Raw genomic sequence first — 22,297 nt, 5'->3', positions numbered from 1 at the left:
CTTCCAGGCAGTCCCTCTCTTTGCCAGCCGGAGATGCTGCGTTTTCTAATTCTTCACTACCAAGCACGTGATCATTGTCTTAACTGCACAAAATGTTATCAAGAACAGAGTTCTCTCTCTCTGTATCAAATTGCCAATTTAAGGTATTTTTTTTAATTGACTCCTTAATGTTCAGATGCTGGTAGGTGGATCTTTTTGTTTCTGTCCCTTGAGTGATGTGAGAATTTCTTTTCAGATCTCACTAAGAGTCTTAGGAAAAATGAACTAAGTGTCAGGAAATCGCTGCCTTTTTTTTTTTTAACCCTAATAACTGGTCAGTTGAATCAAACAGGTCATTTGCTCATTTGCTTGTTATCACTTACTCAAAACAAGCTCATTTTGCCCATTTCAAAGGGAACAAATTGCACCTCAGCTTTGTTGGGTTTGGGCGACAGCTTTGACGTTGACAGCAAATGGGAGTCTGAGACATAATCACACGAACCACCCGTGACTGCTTGCTGAGCTACCACGCACTCAGTCCGTGTCCCAGATCCTCAAAGCTTTATAGGAAACCTAAAAAGTACACAGGAAATCTGAAGAGTACAGAAAGAAAGGCTTGTATATCCCACACCCTCCTGAGAAAGGAGGGCAGCACCCACTTTATCCACGCTCTCTTTGTATCATCACAGAAAGAGGTCTGCACTAGGCTCAGTCTTTAAAGAGACAGTTTTGGACGTGGCCATTGTTTTTTTCTTTGCTTGTCAAGAAATATTCAACAGCAATGTTTGAAATATGAGTCCTTAAGGCCAAGAGATTTTTCCTTTAATTGTCATTAAATAGCAGTATGAGATGGGATGAATATGGCCAAGTCCCCCGGGGAGGAGGGCAGGGTTTGGGGGAGCCTGGGAGCTAACCCTGAAGTCCCAAGAGATGAAAATCTGACGAGTGACCCAAGGGCGGACATTGCCTCCAAAGGGGAACATCTCAGTTTCATTTCAAACGTGCCCTTCATCGACAACCATCTTGCTAAAAATAGGTTACTGACATTTACTTTGATGATGTCCCCTGCTTATACCTAGTAGAAGTTGACGAAACGTAATTACTGGTCAGTCTGGTGAAGACCGTATCTTTAAATCAGAAGTTAATCATTTGTCACCCAGTGGCTTCATCTTCAGTCGCATGATTTTAGCATCGGGCATCGATTTCACCCAAGGGCTTCAGATGAATTAAGGAGTTTTCCAGGTAAGCTGTGAGCTGCTGGAGTTTCTACTTTCCAAAGCTTATCTGCCCAGTAACTGCAGCTATCCAAATGTGTTGAGGAAGTGAGAGGCTAACAGCTTCCAAACTCAGCATCTTAGGACTTCTAACAGATGCCTAACGTGAAAAGTATCGACATTGAAAGGACTGATCTTTTCAGAATAAATAAATAAGGGGCCAGTGAACTTCCCAGCCAGGCTCTCTGGCTGTGGCTCAGCTAACAGAAGCCAGGAAGCGGCCCTTTCCACAACTATTCCAGGTGATTCTTAGGGACACTGAAGTGTAAAAGCCATGGCCACTGCTAAGCATCCTGTGCTTTCTGGATCAAAATGCACTTCACAGAAAACTGCAACCCAGAAACACCAATGGGTACAGACAAAAAGGCCCCAAGAGAAGTCTGCTGTCTCCAGCCAAAGGACGGGTAAAGGAGCAGCCAGGCAAGACAGAGAACTTTTACACGATAGCCACCTGGCTCCACGCACCATGGGTAAAACTGTGGCCCTACCCCCAGCCTAGCCAACGAAGGTGAAGCGGGGAGCCTAGACTTTCACCTGCCCTCAGGATCCTTACATCTCCCCTCCCCTGCCCAGGGTGGTGTCACCTGTGGGCAGTAACCAGAGCCTCCCCAACACCCCCCAGGTTAGGCGGAGACCAGGTGGGGAGCCTAGACTTCCAACCCCACCCTTTAACACCACTCTGGGTAGAGCCAGGACCTCAACCCTCATCCAGAGGTAACAAGGCAACTCCACCTTCCGGGGGGAGGGGGGAGGCAGCAAGGTCACATGGACAGCCTGGGTTCCACCCCGCTCAGTGGTAATGAGGTGACCCTCCCCATCTGGTTTGCACGTGCTGATATTCCATTGCCCAATTTGCTCTTAGCCTTGCTGACATACCTTGTTAGGCACGTGTCTTGACAGCGTAATGGAGTCAGAATTTAGTGCTGTGAGACATTCTGAAAATCCTCTTTTAGGAAGTGAGTTCTAGTGACCGCTCTGGTGTGACACCCACATCTCCCTCAGATGGGATCACTCATTCCTCAAGCTGCCGGGAGTGTTGGTGGCTGATGGCTCTCGGCCCCACTGCTCTGCAGGAATTCCCTCAGCTCAAGGCAGCTGCCTCAGCCCCATTTGTTGGCTTCAACCACGAGTGGTCAAGGGAGGCATGTAATGGCCGGAGCACCAAGCCTCGGCCTGGGGCCTCTCTGAAGAGCCGGCCCAGCCCAGGACTCCTGGGGGGGTTGACGGGGCTTTCTGCTGCCACCGCTTCTCCGCTCACCAACTCCCCTGCTGGGTCCTCCTTCCCTCACCCCTTTCAGGGCTTGATCGCAAGCACACTCCCCAGGAATCCTTCTGTGCGCAATACTCTCTATCAGAAGTGGTTTCCCGGGATCCGAGCCATGACAGTCAATACCGGGTGGGGTCTGAGGAAGCAGGTACTAAGACAGGACTTGGGGGGCCGGCCATGGGTAATCACCACTGGTGGCACGTGGAACACAGACAGCCCCTGACTGCAACTCATTTTCTCGTTTAATCCTTGCAACACTCTGGGGTGGGGGGTGGGGGTGGGGGCAGTTTTACCTTCTGTTTTAAATTGTGGAGATCAAGGCTGAAGGTGAACCCGGTGAAGGTAACCCACCAGGTAAGAGGAAGAGCTAACACCCAGGCCACCAACTACAAGTCGAGGACCCTTAATTACTTTACTGCAGTTTCCCCTGAAGAAAAACCCTTGCTGATATATATCATTTTATACCTATAATGCCTTGGTATAGCTCAATAGCTCTGCAAAAGGTTTTTTGACGCATGGTAATACAATTTTACAGTGTCTACTGAGTCACGGCATTTGACAATTGTCTTAGTCTTACACTATGTGCCTGGTGTGCCCCTGAGCAGCCCCCAGGCCTGGCCACCAGCATAAAATCAATTGGTTCCTGACAGAAAGATGGTGGACGGGCCAGCACCCAGACAGGTTGTAAGTTCTGTTTTTCTGAATTCGATTTGCCTGTTCTGATTACATTCTGAGTGTTTTCACATTAGGCTGGAAGAGAACTTCTGCAGTAGCTCTGTGTTGTCATACTGATGGAATGCAGAGGGCCACTTGGGGGATGTGCTTAGAAGATCCACGTGGACATATTAAAGAGAAAATGGAGAAGATGCATTTCGATTTGGATCTGGAAACCCAGCAGGCTCTTAAAAACTTGTTCGATGAGAATAGAGATGGCGTCTTACTCGTGGTATATTCCCCGGGCATTACCGCGTACCCGATACATGTGTACGGGAGGAAAGTCTTTGGGCATTCAGAAATGTGGTTGCCTCTTTAGATGTTGATCAGAACCCAAACCACGGTGGTACTGAGTGATGAGGTAGAGTTGTAATGTACATCTAAGACAAAGAATTCAATATGATGTTCGGTATGTGTAAAGTCAGTTCACACTGAGGTCTTTAATATTTGTTCAGCCACAGCAGAGAGGAACGTATTAAGTCAGAACTGACTCTGCCTTGCTACAGGTATGTTTGGCTTTGGTGTTTGATGGGAAATGGGAGAACTGTTGTTTTACTTCGTTAACCTGGAAACTACACAGAAGTCTCGCCTATGATAATCAGGGTCTTCTTTCCAAAGCCCTTTTCTGAGATGTGTTTAAGCTGTAAGATGCTGAGACTCCGCATTAAAATAGTGAGGCGTATGAATAAAAAAGATGGTCATTCTCTTTGTCACACTTCGTTTCAGAAATTATAATGTTCATATATGTTTCAAAAGGTAACACATTTGCATCTAGAAAATAAATACATCTAATGCTGAAGACTTATGTCTTTTTTTTTTTCCTTTCACCTAATTATTTACTGAAAATGCTTTGTGAAAAAGGATGCTTTTAATTCATTTAATATTTTGGTGGCTTCAGGTCTTTATCATGAGACCTAACTTACATAATGTTTGCTCATTTCAACCACCCTGCAAGGCAGCACACTCTGACCACAATGACAGCAAGACCTGTGCATCACTCTTATGAGGATCTCCCTAATTTATTCATAATGGGTAGCATTTCCTTTGGTGTTCAGGAGGAACGTGTCTCACTTAAGGCTGAACCCGTTAGTTCATATTCTCCAGCTTCTGGTACTTGTAGTCTGTTCTCTGCTTCACAAAATGCCTTGCTGTGATCGTAGCCACAATCACTACATTCAGAGCAAGGGCCATGAATAAAAATAGTTGCAGACTGTTGAAAGGTTGATTCTGAGTTTCTTCTCCATGTATTTGATACTGAAATCCTGTAATTGGAAAGAAGATAAACATCATTTAAAGAAAGGTATTACTTGGCATTACAAAATGTTCATGAATTGTGTACCTCCTCGCAAATATGAATCTTATGCACCAATTAATGCATGGTATATAATGCCAACACAACATACAGTGACAGTGAGCAAATATTTCAATCAGTTTATGTTTCTGTTTAGAAAGGACAAGATGCCCTTACATTCGTTTGTTTAAATAGTTAATTTGTTTCCTTGACATAAAGTGAAAAACTTGTGACAATCAAGCATCTTGGTCAAACAGAAGCGCGGGTCCATTTATGGATTCTCACTATTTCCCATAGTTGTCAAAATATATGTGATCGATAGAGAAACAACTGGTTTCTCCTCTTGAAACAGGAAAAGGGTACTTTTTTTTAAAGTTTTTATTTATTTATTTTGAGAGAGACAGAGACAGCCTGAGCAGGGGAGGGACAGAGAAAGGGGGGGGGGGGAGAGAGAGAGAGAGAGAGAGAGGGGGAGAGAGAGAGAGAGAGAGAGAGAGAGAGAGAGAGAGAGAGAGAGAGAGAATCCCAAGCAGGCTCCACACTGTCAGCACAGAGCCCAACTGGGGGTTCAAACTCATGAAACCGTGAGATCATGACCTGAGCCGAAACCAAGAGTAGAACACTTAACCGACTGAGCCACCCAGGCTCCCTAGAAAAGGGTACTTTCTAATATGGACGATATTTCTGTAACTTTCGTTCACAGATTTTCAACTAATTTCAGGCTAATATCCACAGATGCATCATCTTTAGTGAATGTGTTTATAAAGTTACTGGATTTAATTTTTGTGTTCTTTTGCATTTATCTTAGAAATGTTTTGCTACAAACTAGAATCCTACTCCTTCATAGTCCATTCAAATAACAATTAACATAGAGGTCACAAGATTCTTTTATGCCAGGATAATTTTCACATGAGATAAACTCATAAGCAGTTTTTATTTAACTGTGGTCCGTCCAAAGCCATTTAGTTGTGGCTTGTCCATGAGTGGCCACCACCACCTCATTCTCCTGTGACCTGGCAGGGGTCATGTTTCAATCCTTTAAAAAGAAGCAGGGCTGGGGGCACCTGGGTGGCTCAGTCAGGTAAGCACTTAAGCATCAGACTTCTGCTCAGGTCATGATCTCACAGTTCGTGACTTCAAGCATCAAGCTTCGGATCCTCTGTCTCCCTCTCTCTGCCCACCCCCGACTCCATGCTCACGTATGTGCACCTGCTCTCTCTCTCTTTCTCTCTCTCTCAAAAATAAAATAAACATTTGAAAAAAAGAAGTAGGTCCATCTTAAAAATAGAGTATTTTTTCTTAGAAAAAAATTGCTTTTTTTTCCCAAAAAGGTGGTTGTGTGGGATGCAGGTTCATCGGATTTTCTCATATAGGAGTTAAAATACATTGCTTTAATTCTGTTATCTGCCATGCTGTCTATAACAAGGAGTCAGGAAGCTAAGAGAAAGTGTTGGTTTTAGAAGTGGGAAAGTTATATTTATACTCAAAAGCCACAGGGATCATGGTACATGATCAGTGCATAATATGCTTAAAATGTACCTGGTTTACATTTTTCAACTAATAGAAAAATTAATCTTGTGTGCTTATTAGGACTTAGCTGCTGGTATCATAAATCTCTATACTGTGCATGCTTAAGCAGGAACACAATTGAGCAGAATTTAATGAACCATGAGGTGTTCTTAGATCAGGAAATAGCTTGTTCTTTACCTGAATTTCCACTTGCACTTTGATCCCTTTTCAGACGAATAGGTCCTATGACAGAATCCGCCTTCCATTTGTATGAAGAAATGTCTCGTTTCCTTCTAGAGACACAGCCTTGGTTGCAGCGAGACTGATGGTCACTACTGTCACATATCAAAATCTTACACTGTAGATACACGGAGCCCAGATTTCTCAAGAATTTAAAGGCATTAAATTGGAATCTTCCATAGTGTCCAGAAAACGGATACACCTCACAAGTCTCATCTCGACTACATCTGGAACAGAATTTATGGCACATTTAGAAAATTTACAGTTCAGTCTTTTTGATATTGAAAAGAAATGATACAGAGTTTTGTTTGAACTAATTTGTGGGTCCAAAAATTGCTCTAGAAAGACAATGTCTTTAGCTCAGACCATAGTGAGCTAAGGCTATAGATCTGATTCCTGGGTAAGACAAAGTTCCCTCCAGCAATAAAATTCCTAGTCTATGTGAATTAATTAGAAAACCAATTCAGATATATTAGAACTCAAATGCCTTACTCTACACACTTGCTTTGAACGTGCCAATAGGGTTGATATAAAGTCCATCAGCTTACAGAAAAAGAGGAAAACTTCCCTTTTTTTTTTTTTTTTTTTTTTTTTTTTAAAATTCCGCATATACTTTATATACTTTACTAATTGTATTAGGTCTGTGTTGTAAATCTGGAACAAATGAAATAATCCTTTGGCATTTTGTTGAAAATAATCAACATGGGGGGTTGGGGGGGAAGCAAAAACAAAACCACAAAGCATCTTGACAAAAAATATATTTGTTTCTACCAGCAAATATTTGGGAAACATACTTAAAATTCTAGTGGATATGGGCTGTGGCTGTAGAAATGCTCTAACTTAAAGTATTTGTCACTAGTATACACTAACTGTATTTTGTAAAACAATTAAATTTACTAGACTCCATGGCAGCAGTATAGAAAACAATTATACAGCAGGCACACAGGAATTGTACAACCATACACAAAAAATACTACTTCATTCGAGTCATTATTAACCCTCAGAAAAGCATATCGCCCATCAGTACATACCCACTCTTGATGAGGTCATAGGTTGGGGATGCAAAGTCAGACGTGGGAGAGGCAATACAGGTATCAAGAAAAACCACCAAATCTGGATCCGAGGTATGGACGCTGACTTGAACAAAAAGAGTTTGGTTCAAATCCACATAATATGGTGACTCCAGCAGAGGCTTTTCAAATGAATTGGATTCAAAAAGAGCCATGCTTGTGTTATATTTGCCCAGAACATTTTGATTTTGTATTATGTCATCTTCTGTTATGTACATCATCTCCACAGTAGAATTACGTTCCATTTCACACTTCAGAACAATCTGGAGATGTTTCTGGCGGGTGATCACTTCAGATGCGGAGGACGGAATGAGAGTGATTATGTTGGTGTAAGTAATTGAATGATCTTCTACCTGCAGACCAAGATGGAATTCAAATGTTGTATTTTAAGTCCAATAATATTTTAGAACATAGATATGCATGGCATGTGTGGGTAGGCACACAATCATCTTAAATTGCAAGTCAGCAGCTTGCATGTTGGAATACCATAAGGCTCAAATGTGCTTTCTTTAAGAAACATGCTGGGTAGGAAGAAAACACGTGAGACGAGAGACAGAACTTGGCTTAGAGAGACCGGAATACGGAATTAGACAGAACTTTTTACGTTAAAAACAATTTTGAACACAAATTTCCAGCCCTAGAAAGACTCGAGACCCTATAATGTATTGCCTTTCGTAAGTAGCATTAAGTTAGTGCGGCTCCCTGGGCAGTTTCCCAAGGTATGCGGACAGAAGTCCTGCAGTAGGGTTTCCCCGGACTGCTTTCCCTAGGGATGTGCAGATAATCGTCCAGGTGTTCACGTGGAGCAAAAAATAACGATTTACTTCCATCCTTATTGATTCCCCGGAGTAGCTCCCATTCTTTTCAATGACATCGTTGTTTCATGACCTGAGTGAAAAGTTTAGGGAATACATCCTAAAGGGACCTACAGGTTGCAAATGTTTGAGATCTTCAAGTTCTAGAAAAGGTAGAACGAAACTTATGTCCTTCATGTTTAAAACAAAGCATAATATTTTTATCTTCTCTCTTTACAGAGGAAAGAAGAAGATCATAAAAATACAGCTAGGTGTTTGCTGAATATGAGATGTAGACATTTTCTGTACAAGTATTATTGGTAGACTCTTACACCTGCAGTATCTAGATGTTCAAACTTTCTGCAGTGAGTCGTGAGAGTTCTTCACCTTTTGGAAAAGATAACCACCCTCCAGTTACCCTGATAATGAATGTGGCAATTTGGCATTGGTGTGTAAATGAGTGAGTGCACTTATATGTCCCCACAAGCTTACCACACATGAAGCTGCTAAGGTTTGGGAGTTGTTCGTTAAAGTCACCAGCAAGTACCACGGCGTTATCTAACACATCTCTGGCGTGTGACAAAAGCCAGCTCAGTGTCTCGCTTTACCTTTTTGACTGTACCGCATCCATCCAGAGGAATAGAAAATTCCACCACATTTAATATCTTTGGTCTGCAAGTTGGGTCATTTAGTTGTAAGTTATTCTCGCTATATTTTAATAATCCCAGGTAGGATTTACTAATGATAACTCTCATCTTGTCTGAGGAGCAAGTTAAGGATGCTGTTCAGAAAAAACAAAAACAAAAACAAAAACAAAACAGGGATGATTATGTTTATGTCAACCTTGAACTTTGGATCTTGAAAAGCTATGCACACAGAAGTATATAAAAAAAGCCAGGGGAGAGGGGAAAGTGGGTGATGGGCATTGAGGAGGGCACCTGTTGGGATGAGCACTGGGTGTTGTATGGAAACCAGTTTGACAATAAATTACATATAAAAAATAGAATAATAAAATAAATAAAATGAATGAATGAATAAATGAATGAATAAATGAATGAATGAATGAATGAATTAAATTAAAAAATAAAAACTCAAAGCCATTTTGCTCTAAACCATAATCAGAAGCCTGAGACAGCAGAGTAGTTGACCCACCTCTTATGACGTTCACCGTGACCTTTTTTGCAACTTGAATCTGTGACTCTATTATTTTTAATTGTCCCTTTACAGAAGGCAATAAGGAAAACAGTCGCTGTTTTCTACAGAAATCTTTCTCAAGTTAATAAAATCATTCCCTTCCTCTTGTACGAGGCAATGCACAGAACTGATCCTCCAGCTTCCAATCACGAAGATGTTCCAAAGTATGTACGACAGGCTTGCAAGCAGGGGAGCCACGGGTAGGCTAAGAATTAAAGGGCAGTTTCCACGGGCACCGTCCTCAGAGAGCTCAAAACAGCTAAGGGGTATGACTTACTAGTGTTGACGTTTCCCGCATAAACTGAAGTGTAGGAAGCAGTGAAGCCTCGGTAGGAGTTGGCGTAATCTGTAGATAGCACAACGGTCAGCGAGTCCGACGAGGATTCAAAGGTGGGCTTCACATAGCCACACACTTGTCCAAGCAGGCCAGAGGTGGTGGAGGAGCCATCATAAACGGCAATGAAGTCAAATCTGCAGTATTCGTCCACTTCTATGCTAGAGAAGTAGGGCCTCTGGTGAAAATTCAATTCTCAACAGTCTCAGTCCTAAGTGATTCAAGAGTTTTCCTTACGGTGGGATCTCAGGCTTATGATGACAAACCTGGGGCTTTTCCCATCCCTGGTGTGACCTCAGAATCTTCAGAAAAATAGTCCATTTACTTCAATGCAATAATATTGGTGCTTTCTTTTTTTAATTGTCTTTAACGTTTTTTTTAATTTTTTTTTTTTAACGTTTTTATTTATTTTTGGGACAGAGAGAGACAGAGCGTTAACGGGGGAGGGGCAGAGAGAGAGGGAGACACAGAATCTGAAGCAGGCTCCAGGCTCTGAGCTGTCAGCACAGAGCCTGATGTGGGGCTCGAACCCACGAACCATGAGATCATGACCTGAGCTGAAGTTGGACGCTTAGCCGACTGAGTCACCCAGGTGCACTTCTTTTTTTTGTTGTTTGTTTTTCTCTTAATTATTTATTTTTGAGAGAGAGAGAGAGACAGATAGACAGACAGACAGAGGTGAGCAGGGGAGGGGCAGAGAGAGAGGGAGACACAGAATCTGAAACAGGCTCCAGGCTCTGAGCTGTCAGCACAGAGCCCGACGCGGGGCTTAAAACCACAAACCATGAGATCATGACCTGAGCCGAAGTCAAACGCTTACTGGTATTTTCTTTATACACCCATTCTTTGAATAATGCTCATCTAGGCGGGGGTCCCCATGATCTTTTCCCTTCCCCAGCTTCCCCATTTGCCAGGGGGGGCTCGCTGCCTTTCTCCAACAGGAGAAATGGACCACAGTACTTACAAAATGTCTTTGAAGTGTAATTTTATCTTGTAACCTTTCTCCACTTGTATGTGCCACACGCAATAAGCCAGTGCAGGATGTGGATTTGGGTAATTGGGGCTGGTAAAGGATCCTTCGGAGGCATCCAAGTAACCGCCACAGTATGGAATAGCTGAAAGGGATGTGAGGGTGACCAAGAGTATAAATCACGGGAGAGACTTCATTGAGAGACTTCATTTAGTTTCTGTGCTGTGCGCTGAGCTCAATAAGCAATCCCCACCCCGACCCCCCGAATTTTATTCGATTGCCCTCTTTTGAATTGGCAGCAGACTGAGATTTTCATCTTTCTTTATCACTGGATTTTCTGGCCACTGGTGCAGGGCAGAGTGACACTGTAAGATCTGTCCCAGCTTTAGAGACCCTCCACTAAGGTCTTAGCCACGGAAAATGATGTCACACTCTTAGGACTAACATCTGAGGCTCTTCCTCACTTGGCCCCAGCCTAGCTTTCCAGCCTCATCAGCCACCTCCGCCTGACCTACTGTTCCCCACTGTCCTTCCCTCGCGTGGCTCCTCAGACTGTTGGTGCCAGCAGACGGGAGCCCTCCTCCCCTGCTTCCCACCTCTCCCTACCCTACACTGTGGTTCACAGCTCAGCTCGGATGCAGCCTTCGTGAAGACACCCTCGGTGCCTCCCCTCCCCTCCCCAGTAAGTAAGCAAGCAGCCGGACAAGTGAAACGCAGACAGCCAACACCGAAGGCTCCTTCTAGGGGGGGTGTAAAATGGTGTAGGTCAGCTGAAGCCTAGGATGCAGGTCAGGTAGTGGCTAGAGGTAAGGCCCGAAAAGGTGGCCCGGGTCTGGCTTCGGAGAGCCTTGACTGCTCCACTCTGGAGATCCGCCCACACCAAGGATTCAGCAGTTTAAGAGGAGGGTGGCATCCTCAACTCTGGGCCTCGGAAAGCAAACCAGAGTGGAGCTTTGCTCCTGAACCCACTTGCAGAGTTTCTTGGCATTCTGCTTTGGGTTGCAGTGGAATCTGGGTGCTGTGAATGCAGAACCATGTATTTGTAGCCTCAGACTGCCTGACAGTCTTAGATTCAGATGTGAGATAAGAGATTCTCAGCATGTGCTCCCTGGATGACCTTCTTTATCGAGAATTACCTGGAAGGGGCACCTAGGTAGCTCAGTTGGTGAAGCGTCGGACTCTTGATTTCAGCTTAGGTCATGATCTCACGATTTGTGAGCTCGGGCCCCACGTAGGGCTCTGCACTGACCACATTGAGCCTGCTTGGGATTTTGTCTCTCCCTTTCTCTCTGCTCCTCCCCTGCTCACTCATGCACTCTCTCAAAAATAAATAAATAAATATATTTTTTTCATTAAAAAAAAGAATCACCTGGAAGACGTGTTAAACATGTAGATTCGATAGCTCCAAAGATGTTGTGTTCAGACCAGAGGGAGGAGCAGTCCCTGAACAGGCATTTCAAAGGATCTCAGGTTATTATAAAACAGGCTGGGAGCACCTGGGTGGCTCGGTCAGTTGACCATCTGACTTTGGCTCAGATCATGATCACACGGTTTGTGGGTTCGAGCCCCGCGTCGGGCTCTGTGCTGACAGCTCAGAGCCTGGAGCCTGCTTCAGATTCTGTGCCTCCTTCTCTCTGTCCCTCCCCCACTCGCACTCTCTCTCTCTCTCAAAAATAAATAAACATTAAAAAAATTTTTTTTAAAACAGGTGAACTTGGAGAGTCTGCTTCAGTCTGTCACACAGTACACCTCAATACGTAGCCGTCTGATCAGCCCCGTCCATCTGCCTCGCGTGGGAGCTGGTTAGAAAGGCAAAGTCATGGGCTCCATGCCAGAACCAGTGAATCAGAATCTGATTTCACAAGCTCTCCAGGTGATTCTTCCGCACACAGGTTAGAGAACCACTGCTCTCGCACACAGCGGGCTCTCAGGGCACAGACTCAGACTCAAGGTTACAACAACCCACGCAGGAGAGTGTGTGACCTTCTGTGCTCGCAGGTGCAGAGGACGTACACGTGTCCTTACTTACAGGTGCCGGGTGAGAAGTAGTAGTAGAAGATGAAGACAGTTCTTTGCATTCTTACAGAATCGGTGACTATTTGAACCGTTAACGTATCGGATGATGACTCAAAAACAGGAACGTAGTCATGTTTACTGCAGACTTTCCCGAGCAGAGACCCCTTGGTAGAGTTTCCATCAAAAACTTTAATGTTTTCATTTTTACACCCTCCACTGGGATCCAGCCTGTGAACAGAACACATGTGTGGTTGGAGACGAACCACCAGGCCAGGGGGTTCGGCGTGGAGTCAGTCATTCACCTCGGCATGGCGGTTTGCATACCGGGACTGGCCCCCCTCCCCCGCCCCCCAACATCAACCCGCACACCATCAGTCTGTAAAGGCCTCAGGAAGCACAACTGCTTTGCCAGTGATCCTGTACGGTCAACGGGGAGGTGGGACTCGGGTCCGGGACTCCTTTCCTTCCCGTCTCCATCTCTCCTGTTCCTCGTGCCCCGGTGCGAACCGTGGGGTGGGATCTTCTTATTTAGAATTCATCCCCTTTGACATTTGGAACCCAAGGTCGTAGAAACGGGAAGCGACTCTTCCTCCACGGCCGCCTCGCTCACGGTAAGGGACATGTAGCATCTCCCGAGACACCCCTTCCTTCCCTCACATACCCCAGTCTTCATCCATAAGGACGGTCCGTGCCCTGCATGGACAGGGCAGACCCGGATGATTCATTGTCCTCTGCCCATGCTGACAGGGTCTCTCCGGATGGCCCCCGAATCCTGACACAGTTGCAAGATGGCTTAGAGGGAACACCTCGAGGGTAGACAAACCTGAATTCTTCCACCGTAGCCCCTTCCCTGCTGCGTAACTTTGGCTGAGCTATTCAGGATTTCACCTCACTCTCCCTTCTGCAAATGGGGATATCACAGCCTTCATCTTATCCTGTGGGAGGTTTATAATCATCTGAACAGGGAGCACCGGCACAGGCCCGGCACACAGAAGCGTCTAAGACGGGCAATGTTCGTCTCCCCTCCCTCGCTCTTGCCCCGCTGCCGTCCTCTCTTTCTCGACACATCAGGGATAGTGTATGTGATTCTTAATTAATAGCCCTTGAATTCTGGGAAATACGGAAGCGCCCCTTCTTTTTTATTTCCTTCAGGGCCAGAAAGAAGTGAATTCCAACTTCCCTGGCGAAGGGCCACGAGTCTCAAAAGTGTGGCACCTTGACCGCACCAGCAGCACCTGGGAAGTTGTTACCTGTGCACGTTCTCAGGCCCCAGCCACCCCCGTCCGGGTCAGAATCTGGGCTCAGGGTCCCACAGCCGCGCTTTTGCAAAACCCTCCCGCGCTTCTGAGACTCTCCGGTTTAGAACCACGGGCAGAGGGGGAGCGTAGGGGCGCTGGAGCAAGGGTGCCGGGATCCGGTCCCTCTGCTGCCTGTATCGGTCCGTGACTCTGGGCACGTGAAGTGAGTTCTCTGGGATTTCTTACCCGCCGAGTGGGGATTAGATCGCATCCACCCCAGAGGGCTGTTGAGAGGATTGATTAACTAGGGAAGTTCTCACGAAGCCCTGAGAGAGTCTGGTAGGGCAGCGCCCCGTCCTCAGCTTGGCCTCGCACTGCCATAACCTGGGCACTTCTAGAAAACGCTTGTGGGTGTATATTTATTTCAAAATAAAACATTTAAAATAAAAAAAAACACTGCTGCCTGGTTGCCTGCCCTTCCCTCCCCCCCCCCCCGATTTATATGAGGTGCAGCCTGGGAATCTGACTTTCTGGAAGCTCCCCTGCTGATTATAATGCATACTTTGAAACCATGAGTTTAGTGTTTTAGGACCTGGAGCCTGGAACTAGACTAGCTGGATACTAACTATGGTCATTCCACTTACTATGTGACCTGAGACAAGTTTTCAATCTCCCTGTGCCTGGGATACTCATACTAACCTCACAGGACCTCTGTGACCACAGCCAGGGGCCCAGTCATCAGTCAGTGACTGTCAGCCATTATGACCATCACCATGGTCATGGGAGTTACCACTACCTCTAAGAGCAGCTGATTTTTTTTCGACACAGACTCCTTGGTATGGCCAGAGTTCAACCACCCTCATTAGAAAGCAAAGCCTCTACTTACTGGAAGTGGGAAAAAATGATTCTGATGCTTTTGTTTTCTGGTTTTTCTAGTGTCCAGGTGCAGTCCTCATTGGGATTGAGTTGCAGGATTAGGGCTCTATGGGCATCCGATTGGCTGGTGCCTCCCACGGTGGCCCGGCAGCTAGATTTGCCTGGTAGAGACCACAGTTGGCACTGAGAAAAGTCAGCAGCCCCTGCCCTTCTCCTCGAGGGGTTGGGAATCTACCTCCCACATGTACTATCCATACAAGCATGCAGGTGATTGTGAATGGTATTTAACTCATTCCAAAGTAAGCCACCAGCAACTGATTTCCCCCTCTTAGAGTCCTTGGAGAGAAAATATTTATGATTCCTCTATAAGTGGTGCATAAAAAATAAACAATATATTAGGGCATGCAGAAAGATGATTTTAAAAATAAGCTTTATATCTACAATATACAAAGAACTCCTACAACTCAATCATTAAAAGACAACCCGATAAAAGACAAAGGACCAAAATAGATATTTCTCCAAAGAAGACATAAAGGCCAATAACCACATGAAGAGATCCTCAACATCATTAGTCATCGGGGAAAATGCAAATGAAAACCACAGTGAGATACCACTTCACACCGTTTAGAATGTGAAAGAAAACTAGAGTCGAAAACAGAAAACGAGAATTTGACAAGGATATGGAAAAATTGGAACCCTCCTGCAAAGCTAATGGGACGGCTGCTGGGAAAACGGCCCGACAAGTCCTCAAAAGATGAAACAGGGAGTTCCCGTAACGCAACAATTCCACTCCTAGGCATGTCTCCAAAAGGAATGAACACATACGTACACTAATGCTTACAGCCGCGCTAGCCAAAATAACCAACAAGGGGAAACAACTCAAATGTCCATCAAATGATGAACAAATAAAATCTGGTCCATCCATACTACGCAGGATCACTCAGCAATAAAAAGGATGAAGCGCTGGCCCATGGTACAGCGTGGATGAACCTCGTATATATTAAGCTGAGTGAAAGACCACATATATTGTAGGGTTTCATTGATAGGAAATGTCCAGATTGGGGAAATCTATTATAGAGACAGAAAGTAGACTGGTGGTTGTCTTGGGCTGAGAGCACTGGAAAAAACAGCCAATGGGTGCAGAGTTTCTTTCTGAGGTGATGAAAATGTTCTCAAATTAGAAAGTAGTCATGGTGGCACAATTCTGTGCCTATACTGAAAACCGGTAAATTTTACATTTTAGAAGAGTGGATCTTATGGTATGTGGCTTATATCCTAATAAAGCTGTTACTAAAGAGAAGGAAGAGGAGGAAGGAGGGGAGGAGCTGCAGCGGCAACTCTAACAGAATGTGAATAAAAAAATCAAATACTTCAGAATGGAACCCAACTAAGGGTTCAAAACTCCACTCAGAAACCAAGAGCTTCTCATTTTCTTTTTATCTATGACTGATGAGCTATGTCCTTATAACAGTCTCTTATTTCTTTTTCCCCCAACAATAACTACTATTATGTTTATTAGTAAAAAACATCAGAAAGCCAAGAAAAAAAGTATATAATCCCACCCATCCAGGAGAAAAATGACCATTAAAAACTTCTTGTAAATACTTCAGAACCTTTCCTTTCCTACTTCCTGATCTTTAAAAATGCTCAAGTGTATGTATTTTAAACATAACATCATATTACACAAATTTCAGGTAGTTTTTTTTCTCTCTCTCTCTCTTAAGGTAGATCCTGGGCACCTTTCTTCTAGCTCAGTCTTACTTGTAAGAAACTGCCGAAGTACGTACCTTTGTGTGGATCTACAACTTACAGAATGAATGAGGGACATTCACATTGCCTTTTACAATGGGGTAAATGCGCCATGTGGTTTTTTTTTGTGTTTTTTTTTTTTTTTGTGCACTTTTATAATTATTTCCGAGGTATTTACTTCTCAGTAGTAAAATTACCTGGTAAAATTCTTTGTGATTTTTTAAAAAATATTTTTACGTATATTGTCACGTGGGCTTGAAAAAAAACTTAGTACCAGTTCGGAATCACATCAAGAGCATATGAATAAGTGTTCTCTGTAATACGGTCATTAGCAGATAATTAAAACTTCAAAACTTTGGGCAGAGGCCTCTTGGAAGGAAGTCTCCCTATTTTGTTAGGGAAAAAAAGAACTGGTTCAAGTTTCTTACCTTCAGACTGGGTCCAGTTGAACTCTGCCAAACACGGCACGATGAAAAGGGCCAAGGGGACAAGCCTGCTCAGAGCCTCCATCTCTGGGGAAAAACAGCCCAGAGGGCTAGCAGGCTTTTATACTTCTCGGTGTTTCATAACCGGCTGGCTGCATGGGCCCTCTGGCCACCTTCAGGGAAATGTGTCCGTGTGACCGGCCAAGGACTAAATTTATGTGGGAATGGAGCAGCTGTGTGACTGGTGTATTATCAGCAAGCCCCAACTTGAGTGTTCCCTCTCCGGCTCATTCCTGGAAAGCTTACAGAAAGTTCCCAGCTAAAAACTTCCTCGCAGGGGATCTCCAGCCCCCGGCCCGCAGCAAGCACTGAGTAATTCATCACGGCACCGAGTTAGAGTTGAGCCTTCGCCCTGTTATTTGTTCAGATCACGAAGCAGGTAGCACTGCTGATATCGTAAGCCTTCATCGCTCTTCTCCTCCAATTGAAGTCAAAGGATCAGCTGGGGGAGGTGGGTGGCACCTGGGCAAAGTGTGGGTCCAGCTAGGTCACTCTGACGCCTGCCAGGGTGCTGACACAGAGGGAGAGGAAGAGCTGGTACAGGGTGGGGAGCAAAAAGAAAGCACAGGTGCAGGTTTGGCTTCAGGAATTCAAACCGTTATGTCCAGAGAGGCTGAAGCAGGTGAATTAAAGTCCCCTTGGCACTGTTTTACAAATGACAGAAAGGAATCCTGTTGTCCAAGGTGAGATGGGTGCTGCAGTGGCAAGGCCAGTGCCTGTGACATCAGGAAGTTGTGCTCACAAGGAGCTTGTATATGGGTCTTCCCTGTTTTCATTCATTCATTTATTCAACAATTATTTGTTGGCTACTGCTCTAGGGCCTGGGGATTCATAATTGAACGTGAGAAACGCAGTCCCTGCCCTCATGGAACTTATTCTCTAAGTGGAGGAGACAGACAACAAACAAAGTAAATTACAAATAGTGAGAGGTACTATGAACGTAATGAAACAGGGTGATGGGATAGAGTGCAGGGAGGATGCGATATTGGGGTGCAATTGAGAAAGATGAAAGGTGAGCAAACACAGAAAGACAGAGGCATTTATGTGTCATGTGGGCTTAAGGGATGCATTTTAGGCAAAACAATGGGCAAGTGCAAAGGCACCGGGGCGGGAATCACTTGGGCATGTCTACATAATAAGGGAAGGCAGGCCAGTGTGGCAGAGGTGTGAGTAAAGGGGAGGGGAGTAAAATGTAAGTTAAGGTGAGGCAGGTAATGGTCCAATAATGAAGGGTGTGTAGGTCAGATGAGGCATCTGGATTTTATTCTAAGTTCAGATGAAACTTTTTTGAGCAGGAAAACGATGACCAGCAGCTCTGTGGAGGGAATGGTGGATACAGACTGAACTTATAGCTTGAAACCCTTCCCAGGTGCTCTCAACTTTCCATGTTGTTCTCACTGTCCTGCAGCCCAGAGACCCTTGCTTGGCTCTAGGACACTGGGGTTCCTGGGCAGGGCACAGTACTAGACTGTGACCCAGGGGTTCCATTCCTAGTTAGGCCCCTGGACCAGGCATCTGGCTTCATACCAGTGTCACAGCAGCAAGGCCAGCACCTGTGACATTACCAAGTTGTGCTCAGTAAGGAGCTTGGACACTCACCAAGGTCCCTGGCACAGCCCCACTCAGTTCCTGTCAGCTCGGAGAATTCTGGGGCCAGCCACGTACCAGGTAGGGACTGGATATCCTGATGTGAGAGCAGGGGGCATCAGTATAGGGTAGGTACCCTTCTGATCACTAAGGACCCCTTACCCTCAGCTGTGCACAGATCCCCACTCCTACCCCTACTTTCTTACTAACACCATCCCCCTGTCTCCTATGGACGTGATCTCCTAGCTCCCTGAACCAGCACCACTGGGTGTGAGAGCTCCATGGTCACTCTTCTGGGAGGGGGCTGACAGAGGGGAAGGAGCCCTGGGTCAGCAATCAGGAGACAAGCAGTTCAGGCCATTGGAAATACCATGAGATCCCAGGATTCCAGGGCCTGTGGGGTTGGTATACCTTATTTTGCTTAATCCTCACTATCACCTCTGCAAGCCCTCAATTTACATCACGGAAACCGAGGTTCAGAGAGGTTAAGAAACTTCCCCAATGGCCCATGGCTATTGAAAGGCAGAGTTGGATTTGAACCAAGTGTATCTAGCTCTGAAGCCCACAGGGTACACTCTGTCCCTACTGCCTACCAGACGGGTGTCCCAGAAGCCCTTGCCCCATCCTGCCTCCTTCGTGGACCCTGAGATGCCTGAACTTCATATGTATTCTCAAGGAATTCCTGTACAGAACGTGCTTGCACAGGGCCTCCAGGGTTCTGGGCACTGCGCTGCCCGTTGGGTGAGGTTCAGAAGGAAATGGGATGGGCTCAGGAGCTTGCCAGCGACGAGAAAATCAAAGTGCAAGTGAACACCAAATACCAGGCCTGAACAGGAGACGCCAGACAGAGGCAGAGAAAGTGCCTCAGGAACTCAAGAGGGACAGGTCATTTCCAGATGGGAAGTCTCAGGGCAAGATGCAGGGAAGATGCAGCCTTGAATTTGCCTCCTGAAACTCATCCTGAAGCCTGCAGGGATTTTCGTGGCCATTCCAAATGGCTGCTCTGTGAAAGCAGCCTCAGCTCCCACATCCCTTCTGGCAAATCTCTCCACCACTGGAGTGCTGAAATGGCCTCATCAGCCAAGCCCTCTGGAGAGAGTGCTCTGCTCACAAAGCCAGGGTTTTGTTAACAAGTACAAAATGTAGTTTCAGATGGACAGTCTGTGAGTAAAAAGGGGTCTAGACGGGGGAAAGATCAGGAACAGAGGGGAGCTGATGAACAGGAGTGGAGAGGAGTATGTCCTACTGCTGAGACCAAGAGAATCCTGGCCTCTCCAACTCAGCTGGGGGTTCCGGTCAGCAGTTACAGGCACTGGCAGCTGAATTAGCAAGACTCCGTGTTAAAGGGATCTAGAAGGGAGGGAATCTGCTTCTGAAGATTTGCTTGGAGAATGCCAGAGGGAGAATCTCGGGTTTTCTGAGATGTCTTTTAGATGCCATTGGGCTCCACCCCATCATTACACAGATAAGCTAACCTAAACCCAGACATGTCCCATCGCTTTGTTCCCACTCTCTCCAAGATGACAGTTGTCCTCCTTCAGGACAGTGTGACAGAACTGTGCAGGAGAGGAGCTAGATGAAGAGTGGGTGAAACTCTCGGGAGGAGAAGAGCCAAATGAGCTCCTCCAGCTGGGAATTTCTGCTGAGTGGGAAACTGGAAACGCTCTAAGATCAATATATATTTTTCTTCTGGGCATTGGAGATAACTCTCTTTATATTGCAATATAATACTACAAGATAGTTGCCCCAAGTCACCAAGTGGCTAGTACACAAATTTAAGTGCATTTATTATTTTTTTTTAATGTTTATTTACTTTTGAGAGATAGCACAAGCAGGGGAGGGCAGAGGGAGAGAAAGACACGGAATCCGAAGCAGGCTCCAGGCTCTGAGCTGTCAGCACAGAGCTGAACGCGGGGCTCGAACTCAGGAAGTGTGAGATCATGACCTGAGCTGAAGTCGGACCTTAACCAACTGAGCCACCCAGGGGTCCCTAAGTGCATTTATAACAAACAACAACAAACACCAGAGGCAAAGAATTCTTTTCAATATTGCATTTATTCAAAACTACATAAATATGTTACATAATACATAATGTAAACATTATAAAACTTGACTTGAATAATAAAACATTCTACTAAGAAAGAAAGACTGCGCATGAAGATTTTTGTGCCCACCCAAGTCAGAGTCCCTCGTTTACGTCACAGAAGCATGGTGGCAGGGAATCAAAGTCGGCATACAAGCTACATTCGTCACAGCATTGGAGGTTGGGATAAGACCCAGCAGTGATGGCTGCGGCCGCGACCTTGTCCAGGGGTGAATTTTTTAAGGCCAAACAAAGAGGTGCCTTTGAACATCTTAAGAAAAGACATACGTAAAGTGTAGGATTAGAATTTTTCTTCTCCATCCATTTGTCACAATTATCGGGGGTACCTGGGAAGTTTAGGGCTGGAGCCAATTAAATACATGACACCAGCCCCAAACTAGAGTTCTCTGGCCCTGTCCCAAGTTCCTGTCTAACCCCCTCCTCTCCTAGGATTGTTAGAAATGTAAAATCAGGTTGCAGCAAATAAGGGAGAGTGAACTACAAGCGTGGATCCCCCAGCGGACCGCTACAGGCCCATCAAGTGCAGAGCGTGATTGGGAAGAGGGTCAACTCAGTGAGGGTAGGTGAAGCAAAGCAGCACCCAGCCACCCAGCCGAGAACATTCTACTTATGAGCTCACAGCCCTAAGCCAGAAGGGGAAAAAAAACCAAGGTTCCACACTCACCTGCCTTTGCCTTTTCCAACCCACTTGCCCTTCCTGGCCTCACCCAGGGTGGGGCCACAGGGCAAGGAATGACCTTGCTCAAGCAGAGAGCCCCAGGTATCCTATTTGAGGGGGTATTTTTCACTCTTACCCACATCACTCACTTCAATGCGTTGGCTACTTTGTAGTAAAGACAGATGACAACAGCCATCAGCACAAGCATGGCCACGAGGATACCGCCAGCGATGCTGAACATAATTATTGTGTTGACTTTAGTAGACTTATCTAGGCAGAGAAGCGAAGGCAAGCAGTGAATGTGGCCTCCCTCCCCACACACCCACCTAGCGACCTCAGCAGCTTCCTCTAGTGGAAAAAGAATGAAACCCAAACCATGGATCCTTATGCAAAATGAGTCTTCCCAGAAAGCCTAGGACCCTACGCTGGCCCAGAGAGGGGGGAAGGGTTTATGTTTGAATGAGAGGAGACTGAAATACAAAATCCAGAAAGAAAGAAGAGCGTGGAAGAGTCCCATTCTTCCTTTCACAGGAAGTAATGCGCAGCTATACAAATGGTTTTAGTCCCAAATACCTGGATTTCCTGAGATACATTCATTTTCAGATTCAGAATTAAGTCCTCACTCGATATCAAGCTAAAAAATCTATGGGAACGATTAAGGGGATGACTTTTTAAAAAGGTTATGTTCAACAATGCTGATCATATACAATCCATTTTGTAAGTGATACATGTTTCAGGAAAACAGTTTTCTATTCTTCCACTGACAACTGCCATTTTTCCTTCTAAATCCTCCCAGGAAATCCAGTTTTTCTGGAATACGCAATTTGTTTAACCTTATTCCCTGAAACTGGGGGAAAGTGAAGAAGGACTGAAGAATAAACAATCCAACTGCCAAAACATACTTACTATTTTTTTCTTTAAAAAAATTTTTTTTAAACATTTATTTAC

The 22,297-nt window shown here is 45.3% G+C and overlaps 2 protein-coding genes across 2 annotated transcripts; both read right to left on the bottom strand.

The window, feature by feature from the left end:
- Positions 1 to 3,654: 3,654 nt before the first annotated feature.
- Positions 3,655 to 17,056, bottom strand: CUZD1 (CUB and zona pellucida like domains 1). Its single transcript, XM_030334280.1, has 9 exons — positions 16,944 to 17,056; positions 14,777 to 14,927; positions 12,666 to 12,880; positions 10,631 to 10,781; positions 9,610 to 9,827; positions 8,747 to 8,919; positions 7,306 to 7,697; positions 6,233 to 6,501; positions 3,655 to 4,496 (listed from the first exon to the last, which is right to left on the bottom strand). Exons 1-9 carry the CDS (start codon positions 17,023 to 17,025, stop codon positions 4,321 to 4,323), a joined length of 1,827 nt encoding a protein of 608 aa, XP_030190140.1. The 5' UTR covers positions 17,026 to 17,056; the 3' UTR covers positions 3,655 to 4,320.
- A 3,516-nt stretch (positions 17,057 to 20,572) lies between these two features.
- Positions 20,573 to 22,297, bottom strand: FAM24B (family with sequence similarity 24 member B). The gene is made up of 2 exons (XM_030335474.1): positions 21,499 to 22,297; positions 20,573 to 21,043 (listed from the first exon to the last, which is right to left on the bottom strand). Exons 1-2 carry the CDS (start codon positions 21,588 to 21,590, stop codon positions 20,767 to 20,769), a joined length of 369 nt encoding a protein of 122 aa, XP_030191334.1. The 5' UTR covers positions 21,591 to 22,297; the 3' UTR covers positions 20,573 to 20,766.

This window comes from Lynx canadensis, chromosome D2 (genome assembly GCF_007474595.2).
Source record: "Lynx canadensis isolate LIC74 chromosome D2, mLynCan4.pri.v2, whole genome shotgun sequence".
Lineage (NCBI taxonomy): Eukaryota > Metazoa > Chordata > Mammalia > Carnivora > Felidae > Lynx > Lynx canadensis.
This window is presented reverse-complemented; position numbering and strand designations above follow the sequence as displayed.

Bases quoted from the DNA above. Each gene is read 5' to 3' on its own strand.
- CUZD1 (XM_030334280.1), bottom strand. From the start codon at position 17,025: ATGGAGGCTCTGAGCAGGCTTGTCCCCTTGGCCCTTTTCATCGTGCCG. The intron at 14,928-16,943 runs GTAAGAAACTTG...GGTCTCTACCAG, and splicing joins CAACTGGACCCAGTCTGAAG to GCAAATCTAGCTGCCGGGCC. The intron at 9,828-10,630 runs GTAAGTACTGTG...CTACTTCTCTAG, and splicing joins TTACACTTCAAAGACATTTT to CATAGAAGTGGACGAATACT.
- FAM24B (XM_030335474.1), bottom strand. From the start codon at position 21,590: ATGTTCAGCATCGCTGGCGGTATCCTCGTGGCCATGCTTGTGCTGATG. The intron at 21,044-21,498 runs GTGAGTGATGTG...GTCATGTATTTA, and splicing joins AAAGTAGCCAACGCATTGAA to ATTGGCTCCAGCCCTAAACT.